Source organism: Nesoenas mayeri (assembly GCF_963082525.1).
Source record: "Nesoenas mayeri genome assembly, chromosome: 1".
In the NCBI taxonomy this organism is placed as follows: Eukaryota; Metazoa; Chordata; class Aves; order Columbiformes; family Columbidae; genus Nesoenas; species Nesoenas mayeri.
In genome coordinates, this window is record NC_137541.1 from 121,838,694 (window position 1) to 121,854,511 (window position 15,818).

The following is a 15,818-nucleotide window of genomic DNA, read 5'->3' on the forward strand; positions in this document are numbered from 1 at the left end:
AAGACTGCAATTTAATTTACTTTAGATATTGGCATAATAATATCAACGCCTTTTAAAGGGAGCATTAATATAGCTATTCAAGACAAAAAAGCAATACAGAATTCAGCACAGTATCATACTATATTCTGAGCATGGGTTATACTGATATCTTGTCAAACGCTTTTTATAAAAATACAAGGAACTATCACTACATACTAATGCTAGAGGTTACAGAACACATCAAAGTCTTAGCCCAAATCTAATAACAGCAGCACATGCCCTGAAATGTTAAAAATGTACATCCTAAACCATGAGTATTAAACTGAACCTGAAAAGTGAGCAGCATCTAATATACTCAGTGACTTATTGTACGATATCATTGATCCTTTTGCCCATATTAATCAACATCACCTGTCAGATTCTCTCAACCAGTGGTTTGTGCTTTTAGCAATTCGATCTGTTACATTTCATGCTCACTTATGACAAGATGTAACCAGAGAAATGTAGCCACTACTAGCATTAGATAAGAATATGCAAATAAAGTACCTATTTATGGCACGTATCTTATAGACATCAACAAAAGTATTCTCAAGTAATTTATGAAAACCAGGATCCATATATATTTACCTAGATCAAAAGACTAAGAAAACCTGAACTAAATACCCCTATAACTTAAGGATTTGTCAATGTGATATTTGCAGAAATTTAACTGCTGAAACTGACACAGTTGCATTTGCACTACCACTGAGAATATCTGTAATTACACTTTTACAAAGCCTTTAGCACAAACCCACTGCACATATATACTTAAGCCTTGCTGGCATAGTTATGTTGATGGCATAAAAAGCAGTATATATGAATAAATAACACTGGAAATAGCCCATGTACAGTGCAGTTACATGAAAAAAACATAATATAATCCACATTATATTAAACAAATCAAGAAAACATTTTAAAATAGTGTGTATATATCTGTACTTCACAAATTTTTTAGAACCACTACACTGACAAGCACTTTTAATAGTTAAAATTTAAATAAAAGCAAGCAACCACTTCAAGTCTCCACATTCATTTATCAGTGAAAAGAAATAATGCTACTGAAACAAAGAAATTGAGTCAAGTGTCATTAAGTAGACTGTTAGGCAGGCATTCTTTATTAGCAGTGCTGGGGACTCTCCACCAGAAGTGCTCCCAACGACTGGACACTCTTGTGATGCTTATATTCATTACAATTCTTGGAATTTTTTAACATACAATACATCTATAGGAAGAAATTATTACGTAAACATGAAGTTAGTTATGTCATGGTCTTTGCTGCCATCTAGTGTCCTTTTACAGGTACTGCACTCTTCTGTGGTCGTGTGCTTTCTTCAAGAGTCTTTCCATAGTCTTCTTCACATGCAGCCGCTCGACCTTTCCATGCTGGCAGCTCTTCATGCAAGCGCAATTAGTCCACGCTTACAGAAGTAATTAATTAGTTTAAGCCTTGAATTATACTTCTCTATTCTATGGCTTAGTTCCTTAACATCCATTAGTTTCTAGTTAAATATAAGCTAAGCATCCTGCTTTTAAACAATGCATTACTTAACTAACGTTCTCTCTCCATCTCGTCATGCAAGAGGATCTGAAACCTTGAAAAATAACCCCTCATTTTGCAGGTGGTTAAGAAACATTTATCTTGATTAATCATGTTATTGTTTAATGATGGGTACATCCTTTGTAACTTAATCACAATGTACACTGCAGTTCTAGAGCTGCGAAACAGATACTGGAGCAGAAGCCAGGCAACAGCAGCCCTAGTTCAGGTCAACATAAACTGCCAAGAAACCTCACCTTGATTCTAAGGTCACAAGAGCACTTTCAGACTGCAACTTAACCCCTGCATTTCTCCATTGAGCCAGAGTACAAGTACAAATAGACATTACATTCTACATTGCCACTTGTGCTTTAAAACTCCAGTTTTATTAAAGCTGGTAAATTGAGTATGGCTAAGTCACTGTGCCCCTTTCAAACTCCTAACAGATGCTTACAAGTAATTTAGAATCCAAGAGGAAAATTACATTAAGCCTATTGTAACTAAGTAACTCAGTGGATCTAATGAGCTTTGTATTATTCTGTTCACTTTAACCTTTCACAGTGCTGGAAGCACTTGTTCTTTTGCTTTCTAAGCTTCATGATCAAAATATGCAAGAAACAACAGGTTTGGTTTTTGTTGTTGTTTGTTTTGTTTGGGTTTTTTTTCCACCTGAAATCCCTCATTGTCAAAACAAACACATTCAAAACAAATAAAACACCAGGCAAATGCACATTCAAGCATTCAGCATCTTCTCAGCTCACTGGTAAAATACTTTGCTGCTCGGCAGTGAAAAAGCCCAACTACACAACTCAGCTAGACCATGACCTCTGGAGTTACGTGGTAACCTCAGCAACACAGACTCTGAAAAGTCCTGACTGTAGTTTTCATAAAGGCAGGAATTCACAGTTGTGAACCTCCCCTGGTCACCAGACAGTGCTGATGAAGGAAGGAACCTCAGTGTCACTGACAGTGCCACGATCACAGATAATTGTACTTTTTTTTTCTGTGAAGCAAAGTGTACACGTGCATGGCAATAAAATACCTTCACACGTTGCCTGCGTAATGCAATGCTTCTCCATCCCTCTTTCCATTGCTGCATACTAGTGATTAACTCTGAAAAGAACAGCCTTTTAAAGAAACATCATCTTCTATAAACAAACACAAGAAATATGCTGATCTTCTCTGGATGGGCATTTCAAGTGGTAAGGTGTTGAGAAAGGCTGGAAGGTTGTACACAGAACTGGGAACTTATGAGCTATTTGTATGAAATTAGAAGATATGGATTGGAACACAGGAATTGAAAGAAAACCGATTCGTGGCTTTAATATCTCCCCTGCAAGAGGCGAGTAAGTATGCCACAGGGCAGCCCATGGGAAAGTCCACCTCAGAGCAGGTACCACCATTTGCTCATGTAAGGCACTGAAACATGACAAAACTGGACTACAAAACAGAGAACAGTAGTTTAAGGGCGTTACCTTGGTAGCTTCTTTCAGAGCATAACCGGCTGTCAGCAACAACTGATTTCCTTGATGAGTTTATCAGGAAACAGTTAAGTCCACTTTGTCCCCTAACACTTCATTTCATCAAACCACCACTTTAAGTGGCTCATGAATAACTGAAGTTCGGTAAGTACAGTAGGAGAGCATTTGTTCCCCAGTGAACACTCACTTTTGGCTATATTGGCATGACCGTAGCAGAGATGATTCAGCTGCTTTGCTCACTGGGTGTAAGTGGGCTTTGGTTACTTTCACTTTCCCTCCTGAGAACCCGTGCAGCTAAATACTTTTTGGAGATACACTAAACCTCCCTTGCCTTCAAACTGCACACACAATGCATATTATAAAAAGACTCAGCTGCACTAAGAGGAGCATCTCCTACAATAACAACCAGCAAATACTTAAGAATATATCAGATTATCTTTCAAAATGACAGATAGCTTTGGGAATTCTAATGTTCCAAGAAAACTGGAACTCTTCCATTCCTTGCAGAGCATAAGGTATGCACAAATCAAACTGCCACTGAACAATCTGTCTTGTCTTATACAAGTACTTTGCAATTATGGGGGGAACAACCTCACTGCCATTTTCCTCCTCTTGCTTTTATCCCACCTAGCTGCTTGTTTCTCTTATCATATGTTATTTTTTCTTCCTCTCTCCCAGTTACGCTAGTCCACTTACATGACTGGGTAGTTAACCACCTCAGGGAGCTGATCCAAAATAAAAAGAATTTTTAGATTTTATTTTTAACCTGGATCAATTCCTTGATCTTTCTCATAATGCAACGGAGCAAAAAATTATCAGACCAACAGAAGGAGGTAAATGCCAGTGTGGGAATGAGTTATCAGGGTTACTCACACTGCCTGTGTTGTTTATATACGCTTCTGAAATTAATGGAAATACTTTGGAGAAACCCAACATTTCCAAAGAACAGCTACTGACAAAAGAGACTGTGACCATCAGCTCTTTATTGTTCTCTATAAAAGAGAGCCTTTTACACTGTAGGAGACAATCTGTTAAACTATATCAGCTGCTTCACTTCTTCAGTGAAAAAACCTATGAAACTCACAGCTTTCACTGGAAAAAGACTCAATGTCAACTTTCAGTTATGACTACTGACAAACAAAACCAAACAGCATCCTAAAAATAATTCAGAAGGTTACCACTTGCACCAACTTTAGCTTAGACTTCTCGCCTGTATGCAAGAACATTGTGTTATATTAGCACAAGTAAGGCAATGACCAGCTGCCAGGAAAGGGCAAATACTAGTATTGAAAAGCACAATGCAGTCGTGGATTTAACTGCACGTGCATTCGTCACCCTTTTAAATACGTAATCAGGCACCCTGCAAGAAGTAGTTAAGGTTTTAAGCTTCCAATTAGAGGTCATTACGTTCACAGCTACCTACCTCCCTACAACACACTGTGGAATCCCCATCCCGCCCCAAAACCCAACCAAACTTCCCCACAGGCTGCCACTTCCCTCCCGCACAGCCAGACCGAACCCGGTACCGGGAGGAGCGGCCGAGCCCGCCCCGCCCCCGCCACGGAGCCGCCGCTGCCCCGCGGCGGTCCCGCTTCCCCCGCCCCGCAGCTGCTGGGCTGACTCCGGGCTCCTCTCCCCGGGGAAGCGACCCAAGCAGAGGGCGCCAGGGGCTGGGTGAGGACACAGCCGGGGACGGCCAGAGGGAAGCCTGAGGCAACGGGGGGAGGGGGGCGCTGGTTTATTTTAGGCGAAGGGCTCCGGAGCCCGCCCCCCCCAACACTTGGCCGACAACTTCGTACTCCCGGACAGCCGAGGCGTCGCCCCCGGCCCGCGCAGACGCCGCTCCCGCCTTCACCGAGGGAAAGCACAGAGCTCTGCCAGCGGCGGCCGCAGCAGCTCCCGCCTCCCTAGAGCGCCAGCCCCCCAGCCGCCGCGGGCCTCGCACGGGCGCCCACGCTGCCCCACCGCGCCAGCCCCGCCGCGGGGGACGGAGCTCGTCCCCTCAGGGGCCCTCGCCCGCTCGCCCCGCGCCACTCACCGCGCTGAGGCGGATTCCGCCCTGTGTTTTCGCCGCCATCTTTTGTGCCGCAGCGAGCGCCGGGGCGGGAAGGGCGGGGGGAACGGCCGGGGAGCGCCCAGCGCCTTCACTTCCGCCTCGCCCCCTCCCCGCGCGCCTCCAGCCCCGAGCGCTCCCGCTCCCGGGGAGAGGCGGGGCCTCGGCGCACAGGCCACGCCCCCTCCCCACGGGCGGGGCAGCGCTGTGGGGAGGGCGGTGGCCCCGGGCCCGGGGGCGGGCGCTGGGGCGGGGCCGGGAGCTGCTGCGCTGCCGCCGGCTCTGAGGCAGCGGGTAGGCGGGGCCGGGCCGCGCAGGGCCAGCCTGGCGGCGACGTCCCGAGCGTTCGCCTTCTACGGTGCAAACGCCGTCGTCCTGCGCGCCAGAGAGTGGCGGGGAGGAGCGGCGTAGAGCGGGGGCGGGTCACAGTCGCCGCGGGGGCAGAGCTCCCGCCAGCAGCGGAGGGGCTGCGGCTCCGCGCTCCCTCTGCCGGCGGTGGGGCGAGGCTGCTCCGCTTCTGGCGGGATCGCGGACGTTATGCTGTTCCTCCGGCGGCGTCAGCGTTCAAGTGATTAATTGGCACGGAATTTAAATGATTGGCACGGAATTTAAATGATTGACACGGAGCAACGCGGAAGGGCGTCGGTAGCGGCCGCTGCCTGGCTGGGCGGCGCGCCCCGGAACGCGAGGTCGGTCAGGGGGCTGGGCTGCCCTGCCCTCCTGCCCCGGCGGCCGGGGGCGCTGGCACAGCCGTGGGTGGCCCCGCTCTGGAGGCAGCGTGAGGCCGAAGGGCAGTGCCGGGGTTTGCTGCGGGTGTTTTCACCGCAGAAGTCACACAACTGGGAAAGTGAGAAGGAGCCTGAACAGGCAGGTTTACCTCTGTTCTATAGAGCTGCATACAAGTAGCAAACGGAGGAGCAGAGGCCAGAGTTCATGTTTCACGTGCTATTTACTTGCAGAACTTAATTCCTCAGGTGTTTCATTGCATTTCATAGAATCATAGAATAGTTTGGGTTGGAAAGGACCTTCAAAGCCCATCTAGTCCAATACTCTGCACTGAGCAGGGACATCTGCAAATCGATCAGGGTGCTCAGAGCCCCGTCCAGCCTGGCCTGGAATGTCTCCAGGGATGGGGCATCCACCACCTCTCTGGGCAACCTGGGCCACTGTTTCACCACCCTCATTGGAAAAAATTTCTTCCTCGTGTCTAGCCTGAATCTTCCTTTAGTTTAACAGCATTACCCCTTGTCCTGTTGCAACAGGCCCTGCTAAAAAGTATGTCCCCATCTTTCTTCTGGCCTCCTTTAATTACTGAAAGGCCACAGTAACAGCTGAGACATATTTTGAGCTGTGCATGTGTCAGAATCAGTCTGAAGAGCAGTATTTGCCTGAACATCACCATTGGGGACTTGGAGAACGGATGCCCTGAGAGAGAGAATTGTACAAGGACTTGGAGACAGGCCTGAGGAAAAGAATTGTGTTGTACAGGTCTCTCTGAGCTGCGGCTACAGGTAACAATAGCTGCTGTCCAGAAGATGGATTTCACCTGCTGCTTCAGCCAAACTTGCCCCTACCTCCTCCCTGTTACTAAGGCCAACGAAGAAGGGCATGCACGGAGGCTCGCAGAGGGTCTTGAGGTCACCCAACGGACCAGTAAGAGACCTCCTGAACGCGAGGCAGCGCAGGCGCAGACAGGTTCTGGCAAGCAACGTGGGGACTCTTTGGGCCTGCGCAGTTAAGCCTGGATTGCGAAACAAAGGCAGAGATTGGCCTCAATCCATGGGAGCAAGGCGGGGTGAAGAAGCATAAAAGATGATTCCCAACGACATCATTGAGATCTCCCCACCAAAGGATCATGGATCACCACAAGGACTGGCAGGACACTGTTCAGGACCTGAGACCTTTGGGACTCGTTTGGTGGTAGCCAACCTTCTTTCCCCCTTTTCTTTTTTCTTTTCTTTTTTCTTTTCTTTTTTCTTTTCTTTTTTCTTTTCTTTTTTCTTTTCTTTTTTCTTTTCTTTTTTTCTTTTCTTTTTTCTCCACTTTCTCTATCACATGCTGCTTTATGGGCAAAATAATAAAGTAACACTGTTTGATTGAATTATAACCCCTTGGCATTTTGGTTGCCTCAATTTTGTGCTTCAAGATCAAGGTAAACAAATCATCACGAGTCCATCACCAAATGGACCGTGACCATTACTTACCTTAAGTCCAGATTATCAATTTTCTTCCCAGAGGACTTTAAAAACCCAAGTGCTTTACATGCATTTATAGCTGCGAAGCTCCCTGGTGCCTATTACAAGCTTAGTATGTGCTACTCTACACCTGCTTTTGTTGCCCTCACAAATTTTCATTCTGTAATCTCAGATTTCTACAGCTGGAGGGGAGCTGTGATTTTGGTGGTAGACGGATAGGAAAAAAAACCCAAACCAAACACCCAGAAACGTAGGTACACATGGCAAGATGAAATAAAAAGTCGGAGATAATTTATGGTGACTGAACCTTTCCAGGTCACTTACTCTTCACTAGAGGAGCAGCCTTGAACAGACATTGAGGAAAATGCTTTCCCCTGCTATCCTCAACAAAAGCCTTATTCTTCCCCCCACCCCAAGGTGGGCCCTCACAGCCCTGCCCACCAACATAAATGGGACTAATGACAGTATTGGGGTTGCAAGGAATGCATCATGCCTGCATAGATGCCTCTGCTCGGGCAATTATAATGGAAAACATACCTCAGCCTCTATCTGGAAGCACCATCAGTTTTGATCAATCATTTTTTTCCATCTGCCTGCTCGCTCCATTCCTTTGATCTGTTTGCAGAGATGAGATCTCATGACTTGATCTGCTGAGCAATCACCGCTGCCCTTGGCCTCACCTCAAGCTCTGGGAACTGATCAGCAGTATTTTAGTAGGGGAGCTGCACTGGGACAGTAATTGCAAAAGATGGAGGTTTGCTGTTACTGCCAAATGCCAATCGCCAACCCTGCTGTTCTTGAAGCAGACACTCAAGAGGATTTCAGTGCTTTAGTATTACTAGCTGCTAAGCTACAGTTATTTCCCTGCATACATACAGCATATATCGGTGATTTTCAACATATGCAATGTAATCAAATATCAACCTAAATGATTCTATGATTAGCATCTTCTGAGGTGCAAGATACATCACTCAACATTACAAAAGGTGTATAGACTACAGAGAAAGGATAAAATCTGGAAAGCAGCTTTCACAAAGTCATTGAAACCATACTTCTCTGGGCCTTAGATTTTCAAGCTTGGTTGTAGGAAAGAGTTTTCTTCCAAATGACAAGGCAGCACTTGCAGGGCATTGGCGCTGAACATATAAAAGTGTACAGTCTGAAGCCTGGGAAGCTCTGGCACACAGAGACAGTGTTATCCAACAGCAGCCCCTAATTTCCCAGAGAGAGGTGCTCCCTCTGTACCGGTGCTGCCTGCCAGTCCATCAACAATCCCCTGATGCTGCAGCAGCAGCTTTCTCCATCTGTTCCATGCAGTTCTTCCAGACACACAAATCCTGAAAACTTGTCCCACAGGACTGGGATCCCAGGGCGGAAAGTTCAGGAATGCAAAACAGGGATGTACAGACTGCAGCAGCAGGGGCTCATGATGAGAGGATTAGGGGGGTGGTGGTGGTGTCTTTCCCTAGGCAAGAGTAAGGGGCAGCACAGACTAGTACTCAGCCAATGCTGCTGGGATCCAAACGGAGGTCTATAGAATTCTGTACAGAGCCCTTGCCCATTGAAATTGCATTTGAGAGCTTTTACAGAATCAGATAAAGCTGGTGAGTGAGCAGTAAAAGTAGTCTGAAAAATGAGAATGGCATTTGAAAAGGTATTTCAAAATAACATTTAATATTAACTACAAGAATTACATTCAAACATAGTATTGAATACATTTAACCATCACTTAATGCTCCATATTTCAAGTTCTGCTGTTTTTTGGCAGTTACCTTGATTGCACCTAATATTATTTTCCCTTCAGAAAAATGAAATCCTTTTGAATATTTAAATATGTCTCCATGTATCATGCATGGTTGCTATGCCATCTCAAAGCTGAAGTATCCATAAGAGAAAGCCAAGCTTGCTTATTCTGAAAACAAGCACAGCAAAGCAAGAGAATTTTCTCTCCTGTTCATGATACTGAGTTCTAGGCAAAAGTTTTTCAGATTCATCTACAATTAAGTTATTCTGCTTTGGCAGTACCAGTGTTAGAGCAGTACAACCCTCCTTTATGTGGATTTAACAGCAGTAGCATAAGAAGTAAAATGACTACAGTTATTCCCATATAGAAAAATAATAAAACTACACTGTTAGAGATACCTTTAGGCCTATGTAGCTGTGCCACTTCACCACCCAGGTAAGACTTTATTAGTTAGAGGCTTTTCCTCCTTATTCAAACCCTATTTATAATGATAGATCTGCTTATATAGTAAATTTTAAAGAACTTTTCTTATTAAGAATTAGATTCTGCTTCAGTTAAAAGATTCTGCAAGTTGTAAATATCTGAGGCCATTTAAAGCAGCCATCTGCAGAACCACCGGACAAAGGTAAATGTGCATAAAAAGGCAGGAGTTAGAAGCAAGTGGTATTTTTGAGGAAGGTAATATCATCTTAGAAGTTAGAGAGTTACACAGACCAAGTCACGGCTTCTCTTTTTAATGTTCACCGCCACAGCTGGGGGGAACTGACAGATGTCAGATCCCCATCACATCTGAAGTACAGGCAGCCAGAACAGGACATTCCCTTCCATGAGGAGGGATGACAAAACCCTCCATCTAATTTACTGGTTCACCACCTCCAGTTAGTGAGGAAACTATGTGAAAACACAGGTTTGTAGCTAATGGGAGAATTTAAAACAAAAGGTTTGATGGCAAAAAGTTGTCTTAGATTTTAATGGCCCATTTAACAGCATCTCATCAGGATTTTAAGAGAAATATCCATGTACAGAATGTAACCACCAGAAAGCTGAAAGTAAAACTATCAAATCATCCTGAGTATTAGCAATTTTCTCTTTACAAATTACTGAAGATATGTAAGTAACAAACACAAACATTTAAAAAATATCCTGCTCCAATTTTCAATAATGGTTTAAAAGGATAACTTTTTACTTGTGCGCATTCCAATAGCAAAGATCAGTAATAAATTAATGCAAATAATTCACATTCTTAGTGACTACACAATATTACACTTCCATCTATCACTTTCCTTTACTGTAAAAATGCACATAAGCTATTTAAGTTTAGCATAAGCCTATTATAGTATTATCTTCATAGAGCATTACAGCACTATCATAGTAAAGCATACTGTTCAGCGTTTCATTATTTTAGTTTATAATCCAAAGATGAAAACTTCATATATCTAAAGGTAAAAAACACTGCAGAATAGCCTTCTGTGCAAGTTTGGAATAAAAATAAATCCCTGACCTCATAACCTGGTGACATTAAAGCATACATTTTCAATGTCCTTTTTTATTTAGCAAAAACAAGAGTGGTGAAATCCAATAACCAGCACATATACCTCAGTTGCGATATTCCAAATAACACAAGTAGCATGCACTGGTCTGCAGGTATATCTTACAAAACCAATTTCTCTGGAGGTAAAGGTGTTTTTTTTTAAAAAAAAAAAAGAACAGGCAAAACTTTTCACCATGAAAAATATTATAAACTTCCCCTCCAAGACAAATCAGCACTGCAGATTCAGTCAGGTAATCCACTAAATGTGAACACTCAATGGAGTCCACCTCCTCACTTAAAAAATGTTCTACTAAGCCTTTTGTGGTACCTGTTGCTACAATAGTGCTTATCCACTGGCTGCCAGCAGTGTCCCTCAGACATGCACCTGTGCTGTTTGGTGATAGAACTAATCTCTCTCTCCCAGATCCTGGGTGGTGGTAGAAATGCAGTTCTGAAATCAGCTGCACCTTGAACGTCACTGTAGTCATGGCACTGTGATGACCTCCCTACCTCTCTTTTAACACCTGGAAACAGCCAAATACATTCATTTGTATAAAAAGTGGTCTTTAAAAAAAAAAAAATCCTTTAATTTCAATTAGGCTGATGGTATACAGCAATTTATATTTTTATGGAATTGTCTTCATTTGGTTGCATGTCAGAAGTTGCAAAGTGACCTTAGTCACTGAAAGAACAGTTTTTTAATTTTAAAAACTTAATTAGGATCCTTTTAGTCAATTAATTAAAATAAAACCCCCTCAATTAATGTAAATTATAAAATGTTACTGTATAAGTTTGCCTTTTATGCATGTGTTTGTCTTTTATTTAGGAATCACTAATCCTGAAGAATACTATTATAGTACAGAGTTGAAATTACAAACATGGTAAGGCTGCAGTTATTTCCACAATGTTAAGACTTATAAAATAAGTCTGTTTGAAATTTAGGTGATTTGTTTAGAAGTTTTTTAGCACAAGTTAAAGAAAGGAGAAGTAGAAGCTAGTTTAATCTCAGGCAATGACTTATCTGCAAACTGATTGTACACTGACATGCAATATTAGCTTTTTCTTAAATTTACTTTCAGAACACAGTTCCAAAAGCAGTTGAAAATACTTACTTGAGAGGCTACCTGATAAATGGTAGAGTTGCTACTTTCACCAAGTCAAAAATATTCTTCCTTTATTTACAAAATGTCTTTAATCCTTCACATTGAAAAAAAAGTAAAAGAATACAGGAACTATGATAAATTACCACTAAACCATACTTTCCCCCCCCGCCCAGGAACTGAAGACTCCTGCTCTTTAACACCAGCTTAGGAGACCATTCCACAAAAGCAGGAAGAAAACCCAAAACGTAGTTTCAAAACGGGGGTAAAAAGAGAAGAATTGCAGTAAAGTTTTCCCTTTTTTTTCTATTTATTCATCATGAGCCAAATGTCCGATGTGTAGCTTAACTTTCCATGTTTTCAAGGAAGTCACATTCAACACTCTCTTCAAGCTGTTGCAAGATCTTTATGCTGTTACTGTTCACATAGTCCACAGAGAGAGATGCAGCAGTGTGTGAATTCTGGGACTCGCTCCCATTTCCCGTGAATGCACAACACAGAGTCTTGAAGAAGGGCATAAGCTGGGTGATGCTCGATATGGAGCGGCAGTTCAAAAGAGGATGTTTGTGCTTCTTGGAAATTCCCTCAGTGTTGTTTGTTTCCTGTAAGCAAACAAATCGAGATTTACTAGGAGTTTTGCATTAAACAAAATGTTGTTGTGGCTTGTCTGAGCCCTGTAGTATACACTTTTTTCATAGTAAGAGATCTGCAGCCTACAAGTGAATCACAATATAAATTGTATAGATGGTATCCTGAGTTATTTCTGTGTTTGGATTAAAGGTTCCATTAAACAAAAGTGTCCCAAGTTCAGAACACAACAAATTCGGACTAGCTTTCAGAATCAGATATCAAACAAAAATAGAATAGAGAGATACCTTTGACATATTTCCTTTTCTGGAATAATTAATATTAAACCTTAATGATAATTTAAAAGGCTACTACGATAAACTTTTTTGGACAAAGTACGGCATGGTAGTTTTAATAAATACCGATCCTGTCTGAGACAAATAGTTTTAACTAGGTGGTTGTGGGCACATTTAAGGGAACATAGAAAAACTGCCTATTGTTCCCTCACTCAAAATCAATCTGACATCTTCAAGACATATGTATGAAAGCAGGCATACAATTTTTAAAAGCCCCATGAATCTTACTAGAATATCTAAAAACCTCTTGCCTAACTTAAAATCTTGTCACTTGCTTATAAAAGTAAGTTAATGTATTAAAAAAAAGATTCAAGTGAAGCATTCTTTCTTTACCCCATATTTCATCTTCAGCAAATCCATGATTCTTAGAACGTGTGGTTTACATTCCTGATGATTTTCTACCAGATGAGAGGTCACAGTAGATGACTCTGTGTCCACCTCTGGGACAAATGCCCATTTGTACCTGAAACAAATGGATTACTTGATAAGAAGACAGGTAGAAAAAAATCCTTGTTTGCATCATACAGAATTTAGTAGAGCACGGGTTTGTTTACAGGTAGAGCTGTCATAACTATAATTTTGTGCTATTACTAGAGCCAAACTTAATGATCAAGGTCATTTCTATCATGTCAGTATTTAAATGCAACTGGCTTCAAAAAATTTCCAAGTGTGTGCAAAGTGAAAACAAAGAACAGTCTCCATGTTTCTCTTCTTCCAGTTTTTCCAAGTTAGAGAACCTCCTAATGAGGATGGTGAAATTCTCCTACACTGACAAGACCAATTGTTTTTACAAATATCCCAGATTACATTTGTCTGAGTATCAACATCTGCGCTTGTAAAAGGAACTGATGGCAAAATTAAGTTTAGAAGAAAATAGATCTGGAATTGCTTCAAAGGATAAGAATGGTAACAAGTTGGAGAACAGGCAAGTAATTAGAGGACTCACATTTGAAATAACTGCATCCTGTCAGGTGGAAATGAAAGTGCTGTGTCCAAAAACTTACAAGCTGATAAGTACAAGGACAGCTCATTCTGCTGTATATCAGATCCACTGCCATCACCTGAGGCTTTCTGTTTGCTTACTTTGCTGTTGCTCCTGTGTTAGTTACAATTAAGAAATGTACCATTAAAACATAAATGCACTAAATGTTTTTCATTCAAGAGAAATGTATGCATTTACACAAATGAGCACTTACACCTGTGTGCAATAAAAACTATTGCTATTCTATATTAGCACTGTGATCACTATAAAAGGCTGTTAGAAGAAAAAGTAATCTAAAATATTCAGAAACAATGTCAATATGTTAAAATATTCAAATGCCGACTTAGCATCTCTTCTATTTTTGTATGCAACTGAGTAGTACTTATGTCTTTTGAACATTTCACTGTTTTAGCTGCTGACAAAAATTCTAAACTGTGATTTATCAGTACTAGAAATACACAAGCTAAATAACAAAAAGTCCTGTTGTCTTCTCCCCATCCCAGAGAATTAAATACATAAAGATTTGCAGATACAGAACAAGCACAATTGTTACCAGCTTTCACAAGTTCTCTATCAGACAAATGGTAATACTTACTTCGATGGTTCATCTTCCTCAGTTAAATCTTCTTCCAGCTGTAGAAACGTCTGAATCTTTAAAGAAATAAATTATTTATGGGGATGCTGAAACATTCATACAAATCAATCACAAAAAAGATACGCTTCACATAGTATAAGGAATGACAGACTCTCAGTTTACCTTTATGTCTTGCAATGAATTAACAAATCATGCAAGAGATTACATTGGCAACAACAACAAAATGAATCAAAAAGGTATTTCCTAATTACAATGCTAATTCTTTTCCCAAATTATCAGACTAACGTGAAACTATGAAAACATTTCTTTTTTCAAACAGCAGGTGTATTTGGGAGGAAGAAAAATGTGAAAAGGTAAAAAACACACACTAATTAGTTTCAAATTACTACTTATTCCTTACCAATTCAGTTACCATAATTGGCCACAATGAGGTTAGATGCTGAGGAGAAATCCTTAACAAAAGAACTCTGAAGAAGAGAAACATCTGTGCGGCAACTATAGAAGTCTGCCCGACACGGAGGTTCTCAGTCAGTCGTTCTGAAATAAACATTAAAAAAAATAGTAGTATTTTCCTGAATGTGTTGTTTTTAGAAATAAAAAATGTAGAAGGTCGCAAAACAAAATTTGTGCTTTATCATCAGTTTTATGTTGAGTCCCTTGCACTCTATTAACAAAATTCAGATTCAGAAAAAGTCTGAAGACATGGTAGTTTTATATTGGACAAAATTTTGTCAAAACTGACATTTAAGGAGAACATCAACAGCTTAAGAGTGGCTGGAAGATTGCCACAGGATAATCATATTTCCAGGTATATTTCCAGACCAAAGGCTTTGGAACCCAGATTCCTGTCACCCTCTTAATGAGATCATCTGTTTGTTAGAATTTGGAGATACACAGCATAATAAATTTTGTAAAAACTTAGCAAATGAAAGTACATGTTGGAAAATAGGTGACATTCCTTTCTTACACAATTGCTGTATGTGTTACAGCTGAAAAAAAAAGGCAGGTGAAATTACAGATCTTACCTTGTATTAAGGGAAGATAGAGATGATACTGATCAACCTCTCCGCTGAAGACAGCAAAAGCTTGCCGCTTTAACAACATTGCTTTTTGCTCAAAGCTTGGGTACAGTTTTAAGGCGCTGCTCTGCATATCTGTAACAGAGATAAGAATTATCTGCGATGTAAACACTTCTTGGGATTTGGGCTGAAAATAATTCTTATATCATGAAATCTTTTAAAATGAAAACTTCTCTTTGGGTCTACTGATTAGTGAATTAGTTCTTGCATTGTAAACCTTCAGCTACTCTTTTAGAAGATCTGAAGAAGAGACTAAAGCTGTTTTTTCTTTTGAAGCTCTAGGCAAACGTAACAGGTCCTATCCCACCCTTTTCCCCAGGACTTATTTGTCTACACTCTCCTCAAGCTTGAATTAGAGGTCAAAGCATATTGCTCAAAGGTTTGCTGTACCGGTGCACCACATTCCTACAGCTCATAAGAGGCTAATAATATTAGAAACTAATTACAAGGACATGTCACAAAGATATGTCTCAAAACTTGCCATAAAAAGCCTAACTGCAAGGATACGTAATGTCTCAGCCAACCTTGCCTAACCCTGCTAAAGAGAACAAAGGCAGAGTCTTGCAACAGTACTGAGATC

General features: G+C 41.5%; 2 protein-coding genes across 4 annotated transcripts in view; both read right to left on the reverse strand.

Annotated features, from left to right (window-relative positions):
* Positions 1 to 5,442, reverse strand: part of MORC3 (MORC family CW-type zinc finger 3) — a 30,977-nt gene extending 25,535 nt beyond the window's left edge. For 2 of the 3 annotated variants that reach the window (XM_080351465.1, XM_080351464.1), the window contains exon 1: positions 5,075 to 5,442. In XM_080351465.1, coding sequence (XP_080207591.1) covers positions 5,075 to 5,113 — 39 coding nt within the window. In that variant the 5' untranslated portion in view covers positions 5,114 to 5,442. The remainder of the gene's footprint in view (positions 1 to 5,074) is intronic. The other variant, XM_080351466.1, reaches the window with a different exon arrangement.
* A 5,468-nt stretch (positions 5,443 to 10,910) lies between these two features.
* Positions 10,911 to 15,818, reverse strand: part of DOP1B (DOP1 leucine zipper like protein B) — a 49,754-nt gene continuing 44,846 nt past the window's right edge. The window contains exons 32-37 of the mRNA XM_080341973.1: positions 15,185 to 15,313; positions 14,560 to 14,696; positions 14,160 to 14,215; positions 13,529 to 13,678; positions 12,916 to 13,045; positions 10,911 to 12,261 (exon numbers count right to left, since the gene is read on the reverse strand). Coding sequence (XP_080198099.1) covers positions 12,004 to 12,261; positions 12,916 to 13,045; positions 13,529 to 13,678; positions 14,160 to 14,215; positions 14,560 to 14,696; positions 15,185 to 15,313 — 860 coding nt within the window. The 3' untranslated portion in view covers positions 10,911 to 12,003. The remainder of the gene's footprint in view (positions 12,262 to 12,915; positions 13,046 to 13,528; positions 13,679 to 14,159; positions 14,216 to 14,559; positions 14,697 to 15,184; positions 15,314 to 15,818) is intronic.